General features: G+C 38.1%; 1 protein-coding gene across 2 annotated transcripts in view; it reads right to left on the bottom strand.

Moving 5' to 3' along the window:
* CDK14 (cyclin dependent kinase 14) overlaps nt 1-22,049 on the bottom strand; it is a 311,233-nt gene that overhangs the window by 166,215 nt on the left and 122,969 nt on the right. For both annotated transcript variants that reach the window (XM_085227413.1, XM_085227412.1), the window contains exons 6-7: nt 18,011-18,105; nt 3,831-3,893 (exon numbers count right to left, since the gene is read on the bottom strand). In XM_085227413.1, the coding sequence (XP_085083539.1) occupies nt 3,831-3,893; nt 18,011-18,105 (158 nt within the window). The remainder of the gene's footprint in view (nt 1-3,830; nt 3,894-18,010; nt 18,106-22,049) is intronic.

Below are 22,049 nucleotides of genomic sequence, written 5' to 3'. Positions count from 1 at the left end.
GGACTTGGACAACAGGGGAGGTCCCTGAAGACTGGAGGATAGCCAATGTCACTCCGGTCTTCAAAAAGGGCAAGAAGGAAGATCCGGGTAATTATAGGCCTGTCAGCCTCACCTCCGTCCCTGGAAAGGTGATGGAACAGCTTGTGCTGGATACCATCTCCAGACAACTGGGAGAAAAGGAGGTTATCAGGAATAGTCAGCATGGGTTCACCAAGGGGAGGTCGTGCTCGACCAACTTGGTGGCCTTCTACAATGCTGTCACATGCTGGGTGGATGGGGGAAGAGCGGTAGATGAAGTCTACCTTGATTTTAGAAAGGCATTTGATACTGTCTCCCACAACATCCTTATAACAAAGCTGAGGAAGTGTGGGATAGACGAGTGGACAGTGAGGTGGGTTGAGAACTGGCTGACTGGCAGAGCGCAGAGGGTCGTCGTTGGTGGTGCAGAGTCTGGCTGGAGACCTGTAACCAGTGGTGTCCCCCAGGGGTCTGTGCTGGGTCCGATCTTGTTCAACATCTTCATCAATGACCTTGATGAGGGGATAGTGGCCACCCTCAGCAAGTTTGCTGATGATACGAAGTCGGGAGGATTGGCTGACACGCCTGAAGGCTGTGCTGCCATTCAGCGAGACCTGGACAGGCTGGAGAGCTGGGCAGTAAGAAACCGGATGAGGTTCAACAAAAGCAAGTGTAGGGTCTTACACCTAGGGAGGAATAATTGCATGCACCAATACAGGCTGGGGGATGAGCTGCTGAAGAGGAGCTCTGCAGAGAGGGACCTGGGCATCCTGGTGGACGACAGGTTGGCCATAGCCAGCAGTGTGCCCTCGTGGCCAAAAAGGCCAATGGCATTCTGGGGTGCATTAAAAAGAGTGTGTCCAGCAGGTCGAGGGAGGTGATCCTCCCCCTCTACTCTGCCCTGGTAAGGCCTCATCTGGAGTACTGTGTCCAGTTCTGGGCTCCCCAGTACAAAAAAGACAGGGATCTCTTGGAATGAGTCCAGCGGAGGGCCACAAAGATGGTGAAGGGCCTGGAGCATCTCCCCTGTGAAGAAAGGCTAAGTGAACTGGGTCTGTTTAGCCTTGAGAAAAGAAGACTGAGAGGGGACCTGATCCAGGTTTATAGATATCTGAGGTGTGGCGGCCATAGCGGTGAGGCCAGTCTCTTTTCAGTGGTACGTGGAGACAGGACGAGGGGAAATGGACATAAGCTGCAGCATAGGAAGTTTCGCACGAATGTGCGCAAGAACTTCTTCACAGTGAGGGTGACGGAGCACTGGAACAGGCTGCCCAGGGAGGTTGTGGAGTCTCCTTCTCTGGAGATATTCAAGTCTCGCCTGGACGCCTACCTGTGCGACCTGGTGTAGGGAACCTGCTTTGACAGGGGGGTTGGTCTCGATGATCTCTAGAGGTCCCTTCCAACCCCTACGATTCTGTGATTCTATAGTTTTGGATGGACAGCTGTGTCCAGAAGCTAGAACCAAAATAGGTGACAAAGCCTCAGAGTAGTGATTATGTACATTAACAAATTGAGTACTGTGCAACAAAGCATTAAGATATTATGCAGTAACCATCATCTCCCTCTGCAAGTAAAGAGCAAAGTAAGCTTGTAATCTGCAGGCTGGCTGTGGTCTGGGAGCTGCTTGCATTCGGGACTGAGTTCCCTGCTCTGCACAGCCTGTCCTCCTTGCTGAAAAAAGCCTTGTGTTTGGCTGAGCAGTTTTCTTTGCCTCACAATTCAGAACAAGTAAACATTCCACTGAAACACCAGACAGGTTGATTCAGTGTTAGAAAGGTAGGAGCGCAAATCACCATGCCAGGTTTTAGTACTGCTTTAAATTAAGGCTAGCTTTTGCTGCTGGCCTGCTAATAGATCCAACATAATACAGACAATCAATCTTCATTAATATTGTCTAAGAGAAGAAAAAGTAATTTTAATTGTCCAAGAGGACATTTACGGCAGTTCCATCTGCTCCAACTTCCCCAGGTTTTTCCCTCTTTTTCCAGTTTTTTTTCTATTAATAATCCATTTGGATTTAATTAAAAAAAAAAAAAAAAGGAACTAGCAGTACATCAGACTTAGCTACTTACAGAAATATTTCTCATTAACTCTGAAAGCATCGCTCCTACATTGTAAAGGCAGCTGCAGGAATATATGCAGCAAGTTTTGAGAAGAAAAAGCTTCTCCTGCTGCAGCTCCCTCCACAACTCACCCAGCACTTAGCAATGCCCCTAGGCAGCTAGCCAACTAAATAGCAAAGCTTTCCTGCTAAGCCTTCCTCCTGCCTCAACATTTATATATGGTTTCTGAGGTAAATCTGCTTCAGAAGACAGGTAACTCAAGATTTAGTGGAGTGATGCATTAGCAAGCCTAATTATCCATGTATGCCTGTCCTCATCCAACACAAGCTCACTGGGCCCTGATATTGTTAAGAAAAGGTAGAACTATGTGAATTCCAATCTCCTCACAGTGGGGAGCAATTAAAGCTACAACGACTGCTACATATTAGGTCTTAGGTGACCTAATATACAGCCTTGCAGTATTCCTATGAGGTTGAAGCAGCATAAGGGACTTTCAAAACCAGTTGTAGTTTATCCCAAAGCTCACTGGGTGGAACGTTCAGCTTTCCACAAAGGGAGATGAAACACAAAGTCACTGTATCAAGAAACACATTCAGCACGTGAAATGAAATTTCTGAAGCTCATCAGTGAAGAAGCTCAAAAGCTGTGAGGAAGAGTTCCCACATGGCCCACATTCAGGGGCTGCACTCAGAGAGGGACTGTAAAGCCAGTGCCTTCTGAAGGACCTTTCCTGTCCACACTGCCAAAATGTCTGAGTGACAGTCACAGGTTACAAGGATGCTAACTTGCAGCATGCATGCCACTTATTTTCAAAAGAAAATCTGTTTATTTCAGTTTGGCCAAATATGTTTCCTTAAACCAAACAGGTCTTTTGAATTTTCCAGAGAAAAGATACTTATTTTTCCATGAATTTCTCAATTTCTGTGTTTGGGAAACAAGATACTGAGTAAAAGTCTCAGCATGAAAAGAAAAGATTTAGGTACTTCCAAAGTACAATAGGAATGATGTCAAAGTGCAAGACAAGTGTAACAACTATCTGTGTGATCTACATGTACAAGACACCCTTTGTCGGTCTGACTGGCTTCCCTTTAATGCTAAAATAATTTGGCTTAATTCCCAGAAGGCAACTGAATCAAACCTCTACCAATCTATTTATCCAGTAAATCCTGCTAATAACACCTCTTGCTGCACAATGATTCTTAATATCTACCTTAGAACAGAAAAATGAAAAACAGTGAGATAGCTACAAAAATGCCTAATCAGAATGAAGGAGCTAAAGGATTTTATATGTTCATACAAAAAGCATTACAATCAGCTAATGTAACTTGTTACAGTCCCCTCAGACTCCATAACCTTACATTGAGGTACCTCACTGGAACCTACAACATGTTTACTTGGGAGTTTTATGGCCATATTGTCTTGTCGTAAGAACAAACCCTCGAATGGAAGAGAGGGATTACCAACGCTGTAACACTATTTACTCATACCTTCTGTCTTGGAATCAATTTCAGAGATTACAGAAGTTCTTTTTAGAGGAAAGTTCAAATATTTTTACTATATAAATATATATATGTGTGTGTATATATATATATATATGTATGTATGCATATGTATGTACGTATATATATATATATACTTCAAATGCCAATCATTTTCCCTTTAGCTAATTTAGCTTCAACAAAAGCAGGAGTTTATACATACATTTATCATTACTGTACTTGTCATGCGTGTCCTCTTTTTGACTCTTACCTTCACATTTTCTGGATGAAGCCCTCCAGGGTGTTTGTCCATGTACTGACATAAATCAGTGTGCTAAAAGAAAGCCAGATGGAAAAAAGTGTATTAATATCTGTATGACTACAATAATAAATATCCTCCTACTTTGGAGTGGATAGAACAAATGGAAAATAAGGAGATTTTTCACACAAACACACGTTCCTTTAGGCTATTATTTTTTAAATAATCTTAACCCGACTGATATGAATATTCAATGAATGTAAATTGAATTTGTTTCCAATGTCTGCATATGGTAAATGAATTATTTGAATTTCAGCATCATTTTATAGCTTGTATGACCATATCACTGTCGATACCATATAGTTAATATGGGGAAGAGGAAGAAACTAAGGCAGAACCTCAAAAGCTACTCATATTATTCATTAAAACTTTACCTTTTAAATATAATTTTAGTTTAAGATGGTTTAATGATTTAAAAAATAAATTTAAAAGGCATAGCATGTCAGAGTATTTGATAATACTTTTCAGCTCAAAAAGAAGCCCATGTTATACACATACACATATACAGCTATCAATTATGAAGCTTTAGCAAAGTTCCTCACTGAAAACTCAAACACTACATTTTCACTTCACAGTTGCATATATTTCCTGCAAATGCACCATAAAATCCTTTAGAAAGTAAGGAGACTAGTATTATATTGATTAATGCTATTCATTGGTATAATGCTTACTGTTTACTAATGGATATGTATTATTTTTACTATGAAATCATTATTTTCTCTGAATTTTTCATTTCTTCACTTCCCTACCAATCAGCAGCATACTCTCAGTGAAGTGGCATTTTGTTTCTCTGATTTGTTTGCACAACTCAGCTTCTGGAATTATGTTCAGAATAAACAAAGCAGAAATATGCACTGGAATAACCACAAAAACCACTCTGACTTCTACATCTGGTTTCAGAGCACATCTGGTAAAAATCATCCAGCATTCCTTGCAAAGCTGCTTGGTGATGCCTGCCTCGCATCCAGAACAGACCAGATAAAAAAGGGAAGTTTGAAGGTGAAGTTTTGGATAAAAACTGCCTTCCACATACTAAAGCAGTTCCTCTGTGCAGCATAGCGCTCTTTTGGAGAATCGTCAGATGGATACATAGGGAAATTTACATCTGCTATGATGCAAGAACGACGCTGACCACAACTGTGTATCATCTTGAAAAATAATGGCAATGCAATGCACATGTGGAATAAATGTTGCAATGGTGTGATGCACAGGTTGATGGGATTGTGCACTATCACACCTTTTTTGGTTGTTCTTCCTTGGTTTCAAGATAGCAAATGTCTTCACTGCAGGACGTTGCTTGACTCCCAAAGTGAGCCATGCAAATCTTACAGTCAAACAGATGCACCACCACAAGTATCACAGAGCAGAACTTCCTCCAAAACACAAGCTGCAGTAATACATACTTCAGCTCACAGTTACCACTGTAAAATTAGTGAACACATTTACAAAATAACTGAAAAACATACCCAAGTTAGTATTTACTGTCCATACAGTGGTTCCCAGGCAGTTTTCTGCAACTGTATCAATAAGCTGTGCCAAAATGAACCAGATATCATCCTTCAATACTCATCAGCATCAGCACATCAGACAACTTTGTTTAGCGTTACTGTTATCAACAGTAAGGAAATTAAGAAAGTCATCCGTTAACCCTGTCATTTAAAAAAAACAAAAAACAAAAAAAACCTAAAAGCTTTCTTAGACCCAGCTCTTCGGTCACATCACTAGTAACACAAATTGTTTTATTTCCAATAGACTTGCAACAATAAACCCATTTTTTTCCACTTACATTTCAGTTATCATCTGGATACTTTTCCTCCATGCATGATCATCAACTACGATCAAACACAAACACAAAACTATGATTTGTGTTATGTATCATTCACTACTTACTCCTTCCTATCCCAACAGCCAGGAAACCAGCCTAGTATAACTTGCATCAGTAGTTCTCCTGCAAAAACTGATTACTGGTATCTACTGCAAATTTCATACATGCAACAACTTCTAGGGAATCCTTCAAAACTAACAGTCAGTTGAGCAGCAATTGCAGCAGCCTTTTGGCATCTATTTTTCCCCTTCTCACAAGCTACATACATAGAGAAACCTCTAGTAGATCTTCATTCAGACTGTAAACAGAAATGCAGAGTATTTTGTGTAAATCTTTGAAGAACTTCTCCTCTTAAGAATAAGTTAATCTTTTTCATAAAAGCAACCAAACACTATGTTACCAACCAGGAAGGCAGCTCATAAAATTATAGTAAGTTGTTCCTCACTTAAAAAAAAGACAAAGGACAGCACAATCAGCTCTATTCTTTTCTCAAGGTAGGGGCTCAAAGTGCACTGAATTAAATAGTACAGCCAGGAAAGCTGACAGCACAGCAGAGAGCTATTCCTAAACCATTTTCTCTTTTGGCAGGCAAATGTCCGCTCCAGTGCTTGTGTGCTCGGCTGGCAGTGCAGCTGAAGCCATGAATGCAAGATTCAGGAAAGCATGGGAAAAGGAAACAGAGAAAACTGGGCAAAAGTACTTTTCTAGTGGCATTGCCTGAATATCTGTGACACCATATAGAAGACTAAACTTTTCCTCTCTCACTACATTTCAAGTCAGAAGGCAACACGCTTTGCCAAGTGGAACAGTGGCTGCAGATACAGCATGACACACGACACTGTAAGGGTTTGCTGCGGCTAGTGCTTTGGTCTAATTAAACATACTCACTAAAAGAAAATTCAGGACAGAATTATGTATTGGTTACAACATAAAACTATGCTGAAATGAGGTAATGAAGAAGAAAACAAATGAACCAAACACCTTTGATAGTCTTCTCTCCAGTATCTCCGAGGTGAGGATGCCTTACAGGTAAGCAGAATAGAAATGCACTATGGACTCCCAGTAATTGGCAATGCCTGTCTCACACATTCCAATCCCAAGCTGATCTGGCTAGGCCAGTTCTTCTTCGAGCTATAGCTTCTAACAGCTCTGTCAGTTGCACTGTAAACCTCAACACAGGCAAATTACCACAGGTAATTCCACACTGACAGATTATTTGATATTTCAGATAAACTAAAAATCTCATTCTTTCCTGCTCTTAAAATTCCACTAATCTACCCACAGCTACATGTACAAATAGCATGTTAGCAGTCATCTGTTTATCTCAGCTACATAGAACTAAACAGAGATAAATCAAGCTTCCATTGTGAAGAATTCAAAAGCAAGGAAACTCCATGATTAATAGTGTTTATCCAACCTTTCATTTGTTTGCTCAATGAATTTACACTGTGATAACTTTACAAATGCCTGATGTGATCGCATGCTTTCCTCCTTGCAGGATGAGACATACTCATTGAGCAGAATTAGGAGTATTTGATTACAGAACAGCTGTTCTGGTTTTGTGGTGGGTTGGTTTTTTCTCCTTTCCTTTCTCACACAGCTTGCAGTCTCTGGCTTATTTACTACTTGAAGGCAGAAATATTAATCTCACGGGCTTTCCTGCCCTGTTTATTGCTATGCTATTCACATGCTTCACAAACATAAATGATTTTGAGAGCAATTCAGGGGAGATGTGACATTATTCCTTTTTATCAGGTAGGGAATTGAAGCACAGAGAAAAGAGTCTGATTTAGGGAAGTCAATAAAAGCACTTTGGTTTTCAATTTTCAGAGTATTTGGCCTTCTCTCTTTTGACTGACTTTTGTTACAGGTGAGTATGTGAAACTTTGCAAGGGAGACAGAATCTCACGTGGAATAGCAGAAGTCTATTATTTCTGAACTGTAATGCAAACTTGCAATGACAGCAAAAAACTGTGGTTGTGATGAGGATTTCCCTTGTGGCATCGAAGGAAAAAAAAAAAAAAAAAAAGAGACAGAACAGGGCAATAAACACCAGGCCATACCTCCACTGCACATTCCTCTGCAAATCTGCACAGCAGGCTCTTCCAAGGATGCCAAAAAGAGATCACACAGGCAATCCTTCTATTGGCGCCCATTAATTTTAAGAACTTGACTTTGCCACTTAACACTACACTCTGTGCAAAATCTGTTATGCTTTAAGTAAGCAATTCGACCTCCTCCCACCAATGCCTCCCACAGAAGCAATTCCACTGGCTCTGTGGATGCAATCTACATCATTAAGAGTTGTGAAAGACTAAAGTGAAGTTTCTGAGACAGTGCAACTTCAAAGAAAAAGTTCTTAGGTACAAATGAGAATTTTTCTGAGGCAAATTAGCCAATCAATGTTTTTAGCATCAGATTTCTTCAAGCAGATGTATTTTGCTAAATTAGACCAGAGATCATTGCTCCACAGATCCAATTTGAATTTGGAGTTCTGGCACATGTAGCTGCATGTCCTTGAGGTAGACTCCATCAAGCCTTTGTGCTACCTTCTCTCAGCTATATAAAACACAAACCCTTACCTCAGTGCACATAGCAAGTAACTGGACTTCCACCAGAAAACTCTGCAAGTCCCAGGATCCTTCCTGGATGGGCATCGTGAATTCTAGTTAGGGACTAGAAGAGATGGAATAGAAAACTACCACTACAACATGCTATTTCCATTCTTCTGTTTCTAAACTCCATGTAGAAGTACATCAGTCAATGCCTACTTCTGACCTACTCCAACCTCCATAAATTTCAAATATTTTTCTCCCAATAAATTTTGTATTTCGGTTCACATGAAGAAATGTATTGGAGTTCTGCTGTAGATTCATGGCAGTGTATAAGTCTGCAGGTCATTTCTGTTCAGTAAGACTCTGTTTTAGGTTAGCAGACACATGTATGTATGTGTTTGTGACCATACTGTGTATAACTGTGTAACTGTCTGCTGAGGGGAAAAGAACCCAGGCTGATATTTATACAGCTGAACCAAGGTTTACATATATTGCATTGTACTTCTGGAAGAAAGAGAGTTTGCAAACAGGAAAAAAAAAAGGAAAAAAAGAGACAAATGCTGACGATACAGACTCACTTTGAAGAAAGAATTCTAATTATGAATAAATGAGTAAACCACAACCTACAAATGTCCTCAGATATGCTCTGTGCCTCACTTGAACGTCAAATATTTTGCTCAGCTCTCTTGTTCAGAAATCAGAGGCCCTGCTAACTTACACAAAATGTGTTCAGACAAACAGTAGGATGTCTACTTTTAAAGGCGCTGCCCTTTTTCATAATAATTTGACCATCATTCTCTTCTAATTAAATTAGCCATTTCTGTTTTCCATGCAATACATTCTCTTTCCCTCCTCATCCTCAGTGATGATAAATCTACATGTGACTTAGCTGTCCCATAATTCTGCCTAATTGGTTTCAGCTGTCATTTTTGAAGCTGAAATGCATGCAGAGCCCGGGGCTTGTGAACGGAACAGGAAGCATTTCCAACCACATTCCCATCATGTAAAACCAGCAATGTGAAAGAACCCTTCCATTAAAACAAAAACTGCACTATTTGGCTTCTGGCAATGACATCATGCAGCAGACAGATTGTATTGTTTCACTTGGGCAGCAAGACTGTTGCAAGCCATTCTTTTCTGTTAAAAGGAGAGAACACATTATTCATGCCCTAGCAGTTTTACTGACTAAAATACTGTCCCTTTTGTCACCGACAAATTCTCAAACTGATAATGCAATTTACCAATAAAAGCACAGGCAGTGGTAATATTTGATGTGACAACAGAACAAAGAGAAGTTAATTCTATTTAAATTGAATGCATCCTCTAGCCAAAACGTTCTGCAGATTACTGCACAACAGTTCAATACTTCTGGTGTTTTCAAAAATGTCACAGACCTTCATTTCCATATATTTCTGTGACTTTCTACAATTCAGGCTTTTCCCCACATGAGAACACACAGCATTAGCCATGCTCACATACAGTGCCCTAAAAGCCATCTCTGAGCTTTTCACTTCCAGAAAAACAGCAGAAGGCAATAGCAGCAGCTGGCTTAAGTAGCGGGGGAAGGACTTATATTAGAGATTCAAGAAAAAATATAAAAAAGAAAACAAAAACAAGACGTCTTTAATGAAAACAATTTTGCTAACAGATGTTTCCAATGACTTGGATCTCTCTCACATGGCCAATAAAGGCAAATATATGAAAACATATGAATATTTCTATATAGAAAAGGAGGTTGGGAGGCATGGGAGTACATGATACGTAAACAAGCCTACCTGAAAATCCCAGAGAAAAAAGGGAAAACACAGTTGTGTGGGTGGTATTAGACAATATGTGTTTATTGATACCAAGTCTTTGCTCAATGCATACAGAACAACCTGGTCTGAGACTCAGATGGGTAGGACACACTGCTTGCAAAGAGTCGGTGAGCAAACTACAAGGATTTCAGCAAAATTCAGTTTTCTTCAAATGCCTTTATTCTCTGTCCACCTTAATAACTGTATCGATCTTGCTTTCCATGTGAAGCAGGTTGAAGAGACAGTAAACATGATTATTTTAAGGAAGAAAAAAAATCACAAATCACGAATCAGTAAGAATTTCTATTTACTATGACCAAAACGCAGCAGCATATCATCACCTTGTTTAAACTGTGATGGAATTACAGTCCTCAAAGTCAACATGTTGGGACAACTTTTACAAACTGAGCAACCTGCAGTGCGCGTGGACAGTTAAGTGTGCGCACTTTCTTTAATTTGCTTATTCATTAGGTTTCACACAGCACTGACTTATACTCCCTATATAAACTAACTCTACAAATACAATAATAGTCATCATCATCACATTTGAAGATACAGAAAGTTTTTCCTTAGAGTATGACAGACAGTCCTAAGCTGATGGGGACAGAGGTCACCCCAGGACCATGTAAAGCAGACCACACACAGCTGAGAGCTGATGAGGCACAAACAGCCATAACAGAACACCAGGTACAAACACAAATGTGGTCACGATAGTAGGCTGGACAAACCAGCACAAGATGAGTCTGCTATGGCAGTGTGCTGTGCTACAAAGAAATTGCTACCTTCACAACAGGAAAGAACAGTGCAAACACTTTCACTAAAAGCTTCAGCATCCTCTGGCAGACCTCTCTCACATTGGCTGAGTGGTTTATTTTCAGCCATGCCTCCTAATCCCAACTGTCCATATATAATCACAAAATTAATAAAAATTTTACAGGAAAAATTGCAGTTCAGACTAAGATGTGAAAAGAATAACAGTGCTACCATGGATTATACCTTCTATACTCAAAACAGTAAAACAAGAATAAACAATCAGACCTGTTTTTACTTTCAATTGTTGCATCTGTCTATTATTCAAACTAAATTCTTGATTACACGCTATTTTTTAATATCATAAAACTATGGTCATTTTATAAAGATAACTGCAATAATTAATATCTTTATTCTGATTCCAAGATTTTTTAAAATATAATTACTTGCCAGAAATGCTCACCCCAAGTTTCTGTTTCCAACAATGTCTTAGATCTTTATTTTCTACCAATAGTACTAAAATAGTACGAAGATGCATAATGCTAATTGAGAAGGGAAAATCTATTTTTAAGATTTACAGTCATCACTCTCCAACTGTTTTTGAGTTCTCCCCCTAATCTGCACCAAGTAAATCAGATTATTTCATTGTTAGAGAAATTAAACAGCAGTTACAACAAACATTATTAAAGAGCAAGAGAAAATTAACTAGATTGGACAGTCTCTAAGTTGAGATACTGTCAGGTTTCACCTCAGAGGGACCAGGAGAAAGCCAGTTTATTACTGAAATTAAAAGATGAGGAATATTACTTTTGGTAGAGTTGAGCAGAAATCTGTATTATACAAGGGCTGCTCTTCAAGTAATGCCTCCAATTTTATGATGTTGTCCCATAATGTCAGAGATGGATGTTAGTGATATGGTAATAGAGGCTGAACCTTCCCACCAATACTACATTACATTTTGTTGCAGTGTGACAGATGGCAGCAGAGGGGCAGTCTGGTAAAAGGTACCTGCCGTGGAAGTGCATATGAAGCAAAGATGTCACTGAATTCCTCCACATGGAAAAAAAATGCACCTATTGACATTCATCATTGCTGAACATTTCTGGAGACCAAACAGTGGATGTGAGCACAGCAAAGCAGTGAGTGGTACATTTCAGTAATGACAGCAATGACAGTTGTTCGCCCCTCCTGGTGCAGCTCTTGTTCATTGCCATCAAAAATACATAGCTAATGGTGTTGACTGTTTTGAAAAGCAGTGTTCTGTAGCTGAGAATTTGCTCTATCAAATAGTGTTGTTGTGCACTTTCTAAATGTTGTAGTTTCCATGGAAGCAAATAGGAGGCATTACTTTCAGAGCGACCTACATAGAAATTACCAATTTTAAAAAACCCTAAAACTATAACTGCCAGTAGTAGAGAAATCATCACTCCATAGTATCTTTTTCAGTGCTTTATTATCCTTATCATTAAAGAGTTTTATAGTTTAATCTCATCCTTACTACAATTTAGGTCATTTGATTTTTTTATTCTCTTTACCACTGACATGGAAATAGGTCTCTGTCGTTATGATTTATTCAATGGTTTTCAACTATCTAATCCTTCCTCCCCCCCAAATAGTCATACTTTGACTTCTCCTCATAAGCCGTTCATTCTGAATGGTTGCTCTTTCCCCCTCATCTTTCCAGTTGATTTATAGAATCAGAGAATCCTTAGGGACCTTTAAAGGTAATCTAGACCAACTCCTCGGCAATAAATAGGGACATGCACAGCTAGATCAGGTTGCCTACGGCCTGATCCAGCCTCACCTTGAAAGTCTCCAGGGATGGGGCATCCACCAGTTGATTTATATTTTGCTTGTGTATCCAAGGCTGGTGGCCTTACCTGTACTGAGTAGAGCATTACATAGACTATCTTGCTTGTTTCCTACATAGAATATCTTCCTTGTTTCTACCATTTCATTCACCTGCTCAACTTTGGTATTACTTATGCTCTGATTTTTTTTGTTGTTTCAGGCTTTTTAACACTCCATATTGAATACATTTCTTACTATTAAACTAAAAGAACAGAACATTGGAAAGCACATTGCAAAATTAAACATTTGATAAGGTTACAGAAAAATGGTACAAAGAGTAGATACCTAGATAGGCAAAGCCTCCCAGTTTGTTAGACTGACAGTCTCGATTAATCTCCAGATGAGGTCTGCATATACTTGTGAGACCTTCAAAGTAAAACAGTAACATTCCTCCTCATGCTAGGCCTGTGTGAGCCTCTCACCAGGCCTCCTTCACCTAGCAGGAATACCTGAGCTTTAAAAAGACTTTTTTTATTTAGATTTTTTCTTTCCTTCTTCCCTGCTGATTCCAGAATGTGGAAGTCTTTACCAGACACTAAAGCAGGAAGCAATTTCCTTCTCAAATCCCTTCTGAATCCCTGTCTTCCGAGGCTGACTTTGCATTTCCAACTTACGGTTGGACATTAGTATTTCCCATCTCCAATTTGCTCATTAAAAATTGAAAAACAAAGCTTTCCCAAGAGCAGTATTCCCCTTCAGCCTGTTCTTAACAGTACTGGATTTCCTTCTCTTTGCTCTTTTATTCTGTTGTCTTATTGACTGCAATTTAAATAGTCCAACTCGAGGCAAATCTGGGTAATGAGGCAGGGGTTTAAGAAACAGGGGAATGGTCAAGGAAAGTGGAAACTATCAAATTCACTGTTGTCATGCCTGGGAGCCCTCCAAAACTCTGCTCCTTCCCTGAGCCGGACAAAGATAGCTCACTGCAAGAACTCCCTGGTTTGACACACACCTTGACCTAAAAAGGGAAGAAAATGGCCCAACATTTCACTCACATCAAAATAAGGTAGCTAAGCTGAAATTAAAGCAGCTCTGAGACTCTACGGGCTTTCCATGCTCTCTCTTCTATGAAGACAACACTGTTTTTACATACCAACAATTCTATCCTACCTGTAGATTCAGTATGTTTTCATTAATACATTAAACAGAAGAGCAATAATGTGCTTTGCTTCACATTATTAATAGATAAGAAACTCAAAATTTTTAATGCAAAATTTTTTTTATCCTTTTAGGTAATGAGTGTTGACAGTTCTCTTACATAACACTTTTCTAAGACATCCCATGTCAAAATCAAAATTTCAGATCTCAGAACTTCAACTCTGTGATGCTTAATTGCAATAAAGAATGTATAGCTGATTTTTCAATCAACACTAAAATGAAAAACTTGCATGTTTTCTTACAAGAAATAGGAGGAAAATGTAGTTGGATTACTTCATTAACACAGCTCATATAACAAGTTATTTTAGCTGTGATAATCAAGCAATGAGAATTAAGCTTTCTTCTTTAATATAAAGTAATCTTTAAGAAGGAAAAGCATACAGAAAGATTAAAATAGGAAAGGTAATTGAAAGTGTTTGGTTCTAAATTACACTATTATATTAGTCTGGAGGTTTTTTTGTTTTTGTTTTTGTTTTTTACTGTTGAGGCAGAAATAATATTACTCATTACTCATACTTCCAGTTATAAATGTATTTGTTCTCATTTAAAATCTACTTTATAAATATTGAAAGCATAATGTTAAGTATTGCTATACAAGCTCACTGTTATAAGCCAGGAATAGGATAAGTTACCAATTCATTTATGGATAATAATATACTTACATAATTACACATAACATTAAAGACCTCATTATCATTCTAATAAGCCAGTTGCAATATGCATTGGTTTGAATTGCCTTTCAGGAATTGAGTGCTTCTAAATACAATTGTTTTTAAATAAAAAAGTCGGAATCAAATGGTATCAGCCACTGAAAATTGCAGTAGAAAGAGATGTGAACTAATCTTCAGTCTGTAAAAAAATCTGAGATCCTGTCTGTAAAATTCTTAATTTCCTTTGGCAGCATTGGCCACATCAGTGCCACTTGCCATACAACTTAGGGAAAAGGGGAACTAAACTTATGTGAACAGCCTTCATCAAACTGTGACGCTGAAGTCACCTTTTTCATTTGGAAGCCATTATGATTTTAAACAGCATATGCAAAACATATCAAAATTTCACATTTTTTTCAGGTTCTGTTTAGCACACGTCAGTACAACTAACTTCAAAAAAAAAAACAAACAAAGAAACCACACAACAGCAACAAGAAAACATTTTCCATTCATACATGAAAGACAATACCAATCCTTCAAGTTTTGAACAGCTCATTCTTACAACTCCGCACATCATAAGCAACAGTTCCTTTCAGCTTCTTTTTCAGTATGCTTGAATGACCAACAGTAATTACATAGAGCTGATATAAGAGTTACCAAAGTATAGAAAAAAATTATGCCCTACTGCATACACTAAAATATTTTCAATTAAGTTCTTTTATTTGAAAGGAGCAAGCTTCCTTTCTTAACTTCCACAGAAATATCTAGTATTCCTTACAATACCAAAATGTTTATTGTATGGACCATGAAATTTCCCAGCCGTACAACTGTCACGTATATTCTTAAAGACTGATTTGTCTTGCTTCCTTTTACTGTCAAGATTAGAAAGTTCTGTCATGTTTACTTGTCTAACAAACTTCCACAAAAAAGAAAAATTCTAGGTAGAGGTACTCAGGGAATTTAATCACTGCCATGTTTCCTTTTGGAGGATATTCTGCTTGCAGCTTTTAACTTATTATTGTAATGCATTTTGCTCTGAAAAGTGCTACATGAAATTAAATTTCCTTCTACTCTTTCAGGCTGAAACTGAACACCTCCGATAACCTCAGACATTTCATCAGTATTAATTCCCGAATGAAACTGTCACCAAACTAGCAACACAAAGTTTTCATTTGCTGGATTAGTAACCATTCATCCCAAATTTAATTATGAAATCTAATTCAAAAGATTTTTATTATATTGGAATGGCCAATAGTAATTAACGGCAATAGTGTACGAGTTCCATGATTTTTCTTTACAAAGTAAATCAAACTCAAGCCTCCAAGTTTTGTTCACCCTGGCCTTTGAAAATGTCCACCACTCTGTAGCTTTAATTGCATAAGTATTTCTATTGATTTTTGTAGAAATCACACATAATATTGAGTTAAACCCTGTAGAGATGTTTCAAAAAGCATTACAGACATAGAGCTCAATAACATCAATTATATAGTTAGATTGCATAATTAACCAGCCAAAATTGGTAGATTTAAATGGGCAACCTTAATTCTTGTCTCTGCACATTCATATTGTGCACTGAATGAACAAAAAAAGAAAAAAGGCCTTAGTGATCATGCAATTACAACTGTATCATGCACACAGTTTAGGATATCCTCAAGCATTAAGCATTATCAAAGAGCATTATCTATCCGACCAGCCCATAACTTCACATTACAGAATAATGAAAACAATCTTTTTAAAGCAGTTGTGCCATCTCACAGAGTAGGAGTAAGCTACAACGTGATTAAGATATATTCCATAGGCTGGTTAGAGAGAACCTTCTCCTTCTTCCTCAGCACCACCTTTCCAGACTCTGTCCACCAGCCAAAATAGCATAATAATAAAATACTACTTGAATCAGTTGCTTGAAACTGTTATCAAACAAAATCCTCTCACAGTTTTGATTTCAACCAAACACAAGAGGAATAAAAAGGTGTAGCACCAGTAGTTTTGATCACAAAAGCACTTTGATTAAAAGTAAATATCTAAGTGAATTCAAAAGAACTGCTGCTGCCTGAGGTTCAGTCTGTGCCCATGCTTACTAAGGGTGGCAACCTGATATAACGCGTGGTTGAGAGCTAGAGTTTATAAACACTACTACTGCATGAAAAATCCAGAAATTTGATATTAGTATTACATGCAAAAACATCTATTTTAGGGATAAATATATACTACATATCTAATTTCTCAGCCATTTCTGACTAAAATAGCTAAATACAGACAAAGATAAAAAGAACTGTATGAACTTGTGTTCATATCTGCAAGTAATTCTACACTGACTGTTAAATGAAATTAAATACCAAAGCTTTTCCTATGCTAATACAGTTTATAAGTTAGGGACAGAGGAATCACATGTTTTAAGAAAAAGTATTGGATTTGCATCAATACTCTCATACATGAGGAAAACCTATGTAATGTATGCAACTGCTCAGTAGGCTCTTGTAGATGAACACCTTCATTATTAAAATGTAGCATTTCTATGCAAATAGACAGGGCAAACAGCTTCTTCAGACAAGAAGTCATGGACTATCATGTAATGATTAAGGCATGCTCTCAAGAAACACACAAAAAATCTCATCTGCCTTAAGTAGGGACATAGTAACAGCAAGAAGGCAATTTCCCATTTGTAAAACTAAACGAGTAATCACTGTGTGTTATAAATGCAAAGCCTTACTGACTGCAACACAATAACAGATATTATGCTGAAAATTCAACCTTCTCTAAACTCATTTGTTTCTTTTAAATTACATGTTGTTGGACCCTTCTGTGAAAACTGAGAGGTTAATTGTGATAGAACATTGCATAATTCCAAAGCCAAATGCTGAAGTACTTCTACATAAATACCATATGTTTGTCTCAGGGAAAGTGAAACGATTAATTAGGAGTTCAAGCCCAAGACTTTGGAAAGTAATACTCTGAACACAATTAGATTGTTACACTGTATATTGTGAAAACTGAGGTTTTAATTAGTAGCTAAACTATGAGCTATGTAAAAATAACAATAATCTGAAATTCTGAATTGTGTGTCAGATTTTGTTCTTTTAACTGACATTGTTTATAACAAGACACTACACAGAAGCCAGTCACAACAAAAGCCATTTAAATTTTCCTGTCACAAATGACAGGAACTACCTGTTAAGAATTTTAATTTTGTTTTTCTTCTTACCTATGCTATCCTCATCTACTTCAAAATTATCTGTATTACATTAGTCAAGTAAATGCTCTAACATTCCTAGTTACAGCCATAACTAGGAAGCAAAATAATGAACCGGTTTGGAAAGACCTTACAGAGTCCTATAAGCCACATCTCCAGCTCTGACTGTGGTCTAGCCTACCTTGCCCTCTGTTTCAGCACACTCCATTATAAAGCATCATCTCCTTTAATCTCCACTCTTCCAAAGAAAGCACAGTGTTATTTTGGCCCAATTCATAGATCACTGACAGCAAATAGCTTTTCCATAGTAGTCAATGCATTCTGAAATGTATCGAGAATGTTAATAACTCTACTCACCACATATTCAAAAACGAGTGTTAAAGTCTCCTTTGTGTGAATGATGTCATGAAGGAGCACAATGTTTGCATGTTTCAGTCCTTTCAAAAGAGAAGCTGAAAAGGAAAACATACATGTTATCTTAAAAAGGATCAAAATATTTCACTTTGGCCTATTATTTTAGTGACTCAGATGATTATTTGACATCTTGAACTTCATAACCTGATAACCAAGAGTTGTACGTCAGCATCCTTTAGCTCTATGGACTACAGTGCAGCTGAAGACCATATGTTCCTATCCAGTGTGGTGCAGCAGCATGATGGCTAGAGGAGGCTTAGCAGCCTCCTATAGGTGAATCAATCATTAACTTCGAGAGAGTAACTTCTGGAGAGAGTCAGGGAACTTCTAGAGAGAGTAGACTGGGAATTTCTAGAGAGAGTCCAGTGGAGAGACAGAAAGATGATGAGGGGCCTGGAGCATCTCCCTTATGAGAAAAGGCTGAGCAAACTGGAACTGTTCAGCCTGGAGGAGATTGAAGGCTGATCTTATCAATGTTTATAAATATCTAAAGAGCAGGAGCCAAGTGCATAGAGCTAGGCTCTTTTTGGTGGTGCCCAGTAGGGACAGGATAAGGGGCAACAGGCAAAAACTGAAATGCAGGAGTTTCTATCTAAACTTAAGAAAAAAAATCTTTACTTTGTGGGTGACAGAACACTGGAACAGGGTGCCTGGAGTGGTTGTGGAATTATCTTCTCTCTGGAGACGCTGAAAACTCACCTGGATGCTTTTCTGGTAGACATGCTGTAGGGAACCTGCTTCAGCAGTGTGTTGGACTTGATGATCTCCAGAGCTCCCTTCCAACCCCTATGATTCAATGATCCTGATCAAACACCAAGTTTGCTTCAAAAGAGCACATTTTTGTCTCAGCCTGGGAGGTTTCGTGTGTTTTTTCTTCAATGTTCCAACACAACAAATTTCCAACCAAATTTTAAATCTCTCATATGAATGATGTTTTAAGCAGTAATTGTCCCTTATCTTACCCAAAGAATATTACAGATTTGATGGCATCTCTTGCATTAGCTCATGAGAATAGAAAAATGGTGTTGTCACCATATATTTTTTTCTTTAACAGAACCAGTTCATGTTTTCAGACTAGTGACAAATAAAGATTTGGTGAACTTCCAGGTGATCACCCTCACTAAATTTATTTTCCTTCACAATGCATATTTTATGTTTATACCATAATACATATTAAATATTCCACAAGTATGGCATATTTCAGCAATATGTGCTGACAAGCCATGCGCTGTTACCAAAGTCATGCTGTTTTGTCACCTCATGCATTCATCTGAACAGGACTATCAGTCACTACAACAAAGTAAATAATAGATACAAAGACATGCAAATGAGTGGCATAGTTCAGTAGTGAATAAAAGGGAACTTTCTTCTCTCATCCATCTTCTGTCATAGAAAATAACAAATCACCAGATGACACTGTCAATTTCTAAGACAGCATGGGTCCCTCTCCACTGCTGTGTAAAATGGAAGTTAAGGAGCTCCCACAGCACAATTACCCTTTGCTATCCTATCAAAAGTTCTCTATCAGACTGAGGTAACTCCAGGGGTTATCTGGCTCTGTATTAGGGTAAGTATAAATCACAACTTATAATGGTACTCAAGAGATCCAACAAGCTGATACCATTCAAGGAAGAAACACAATAGCGACACAGCATCTGGCTGGATCAATGCTGTCCTACAAGCATCCTCAGCAGCAAAACTCTAGATCTTAGAATAAAGGGGAAAAAAAGCATACAGCAGCTTCAAAGCAAGTCCACAGATATCCTGTTTCTGAACCTGCAAGTAAGCTGTATGACCAGGAATGTGGCAGCACTCCATCTTGACTGAGGAGGTGAGAAGCAATGCCTCCAGTGAGCTGATTCAGCTTGTGCAAAACAGCTCATGCCACAGAGAGTCAGAATAGAGGAACCTTTCCTGTGCCCTGAATATGATGCTACTGAGCTGTAAATTTGCTTTTACAGTTATTAAGCATTTGATCAATACATCTCTAGTCCCGATTAGCATTGCACAAATAGAGAAGAAGTTTTTTCTTCTGAAAGGAAAGGTCGTGTATAATTTTTCACAGGAGATTTTCTTGGAGTAAATTTTCAAAGAAAACAGTGAAAAAATGCCACTTAAAGAGAGAAAGACACAAACAGCAGACAATTAGAACAATTATTCCAAAAGAGTAGTAATATCAGAAATATTTCTATCACTTGCAGTAATTGAGCTTTTCCCAGTTCTATTGACAAATAGCCACACATGCAGAGAGATTGGGAACATAAAAAAATCTATGTCCTGGCAGAGCCTCTGTCAAACCATAATAGTATTTATGACTTCTGTCAGCTTTTGCTGTTCAGCCCATCACTTGAGGCCTATAAATCCTCTGGTTGGCCATTACTATGTTACTAAAATCTGTATATGGGTCATTAAAGCTTAAACAGTACATTGAGAAAGCAGCTTACCCTGAGGTCTTTGCAAATATTCTTTCCTCTTTGGTCCCCTCCCCCTCTTATTTATCTTCTCTAATATCCAATTCTCTCCTTTTACAGTCTCAGTACTCAATACCTGCTATGTATTACAAGAACTACAAAGAATCACTTGCAGCTTGAGATTGTTGACTTCTCCCCTGGTCCAAGTGAAATATGGTAAATAATAAGGCACAGAAAGTAAAATCTTCTTAATTAAGCTAATTTTACACCATGGAAGCAAGAGGAAATTGCACTATCAATTTACATTGCAACAAACCAAGTGCAACTGTGGATATTAACAGAATTAACCCTTGGGTTTGCCTATCAGTACTGTCATTCTATTACTGATAGGATCACAGGTCTTTGTGGAAATGTTACCTTGCTATAATGAAGAAGAAGAAGAAAACAAACAAACAAACAAACAAACAAACAGAAAAAGAAAAAGAAAAAAAAAAGAAAAAAAGATGAAAAAGAAATAAAAATAAACAGAAAAAGGAAAATAGACTTGTCTGAGGTAGGAAAGCTGTTTCTTTTTCCATAGAGCACTTCATAGACAAAATGAAATGTGAACTGATGGTGCTTGGGTGTCTTTTTCAGAAACAGTCCCTTTGAGAACAAATGACCAACATACCTACTCAGTTGAGCAACGTTTTGCTAGAAGTGGATGGAACTTTGGATGAACCAATTCAAAGTTATCCACTTATTCAAAGACAAAACCCAGAAAGTCACAGAATGAAATGAATGAAAAGCATAGTCTGGGGAATTCATCAGCATCACTCTGAGGCAAATCTGACTTCAATTTTGAAGCTACCAAAGCAGCTGCTGCTGTAGCTCCATGAGACACCAGGTGCTGCTGTGCCTGATGTTACTTCTAGAACAAAACATTCTCCTTCGAATGCCAACTCAGTCCAGTGGTTATCACCCACAGATCTCACGCAAAGATCTTTTCTTTTAAGATAAAAGGACAAAAAATTGGTGAAGAAAATTACGACAAATCAAACGTGGGAAAAACATACCAGCACTCACTTATCCTTAGTCCATATTCATAAAAACAAAATTATATAACACTGCTTCAATGCCGCTTTCTTTTTTCACCCTCTGTATTCTATGTAAGATAAACAGATGGCAGCATTTTTAATTCATTTCCCGAAAGAGTTTTGAAGAAGCACAGTAGCACATGATGCTAAAATGCTTTTTTGAAACACTTTGGACAAAATATATGCATTTGAGTGGACAGGTGCTTTTTCTGTCACATGTGTTTACACATTCTCTTACAGCAAATTCTAGCATTAAAAAACAGGGCAGAGAAATTAGTGTCATAATTCAATAATTAATGACGTCCAAGATGATCATTTGAGTGACTTGTACAGAAGTTCACGACTTGAGCAACTGAAAGTAACGACACTCAGCACTTATCCATCAAGAACTAATAACATATTTGCATACCTAAAGGAAACACATTGTATTTGCCTGAATAACCATTACAGATTTCTCCTCCAACAAGGAGATGCTCTCATCTATTATGAACTCCT

This window comes from Meleagris gallopavo, chromosome 6 (assembly GCF_905368555.1).
Source record: "Meleagris gallopavo chromosome 6, MGAL_WU_HG_1.1, whole genome shotgun sequence".
NCBI classification, from domain to species: domain Eukaryota; kingdom Metazoa; phylum Chordata; class Aves; order Galliformes; family Phasianidae; genus Meleagris; species Meleagris gallopavo.
This window is presented reverse-complemented; position numbering and strand designations above follow the sequence as displayed.